This window comes from Sinocyclocheilus grahami, unplaced genomic scaffold (assembly GCF_001515645.1).
Source record: "Sinocyclocheilus grahami isolate Dianchi unplaced genomic scaffold, SAMN03320097.WGS_v1.1 scaffold6516.1, whole genome shotgun sequence".
Lineage (NCBI taxonomy): Eukaryota > Metazoa > Chordata > Actinopteri > Cypriniformes > Cyprinidae > Sinocyclocheilus > Sinocyclocheilus grahami.
This window is the reverse complement of record NW_015510900.1, coordinates 8,386-8,857: the sequence shown is the minus strand read 5'-3', so window position 1 is coordinate 8,857 and position 472 is coordinate 8,386. Positions and strand designations below refer to the sequence as shown.

Genomic DNA, 472 nt, shown 5'->3' with positions numbered 1-472 from the left:
TCATCATCATCACCACCACCATCATCATCGTCGCCCTCCTCATCTTCATCAGTCTCTTCCTCACTCTCACTGTAGAGAACAGTGGCACGATTGGTGTTTACAAAAAGATCGCTGTCGTCATCCTCAGAGTCGCTGTCACCCTCCTCTGTTTTTCTTTCACTTCTTTCTTTCGGTGCTTCCTCATTCCTCTCACTGAATGTACGATCCTCCTGGAATCCTTCTGGCCTGTGTAAAAATGCGGTTTACTAAACACATTTCAGCTTTGTTTTCCTGAAAACAGGAATTTGAATTAAATAAGACCTTCAAAAATGCTTAATTTCTGCTATTGTCTCTATGCATGCTTATATTATCATTTGCATTTCATTTGTAGTTGTATATTACTTGCATTTAACATTGTGTGTTCCCCCTTTTCTCAAAACTGACCTGGCTACAACATATTTTATGCTGACAACCTTTTATTGCTGAGTAATAC

At 39.4% G+C, this 472-nt stretch overlaps 1 protein-coding gene across 1 annotated transcript in view; it reads left to right on the top strand.

The window, feature by feature from the left end:
- LOC107577595 (uncharacterized) overlaps window positions 1–233 on the top strand; it is a 2,486-nt gene extending 2,253 nt beyond the window's left edge. Inside the window, exon 2 of the mRNA XM_016263653.1 lies at window positions 53–233. Coding sequence (XP_016119139.1) covers window positions 53–233 — 181 coding nt within the window. The remainder of the gene's footprint in view (window positions 1–52) is intronic.
- Window positions 234–472: the final 239 nt, after the last annotated feature.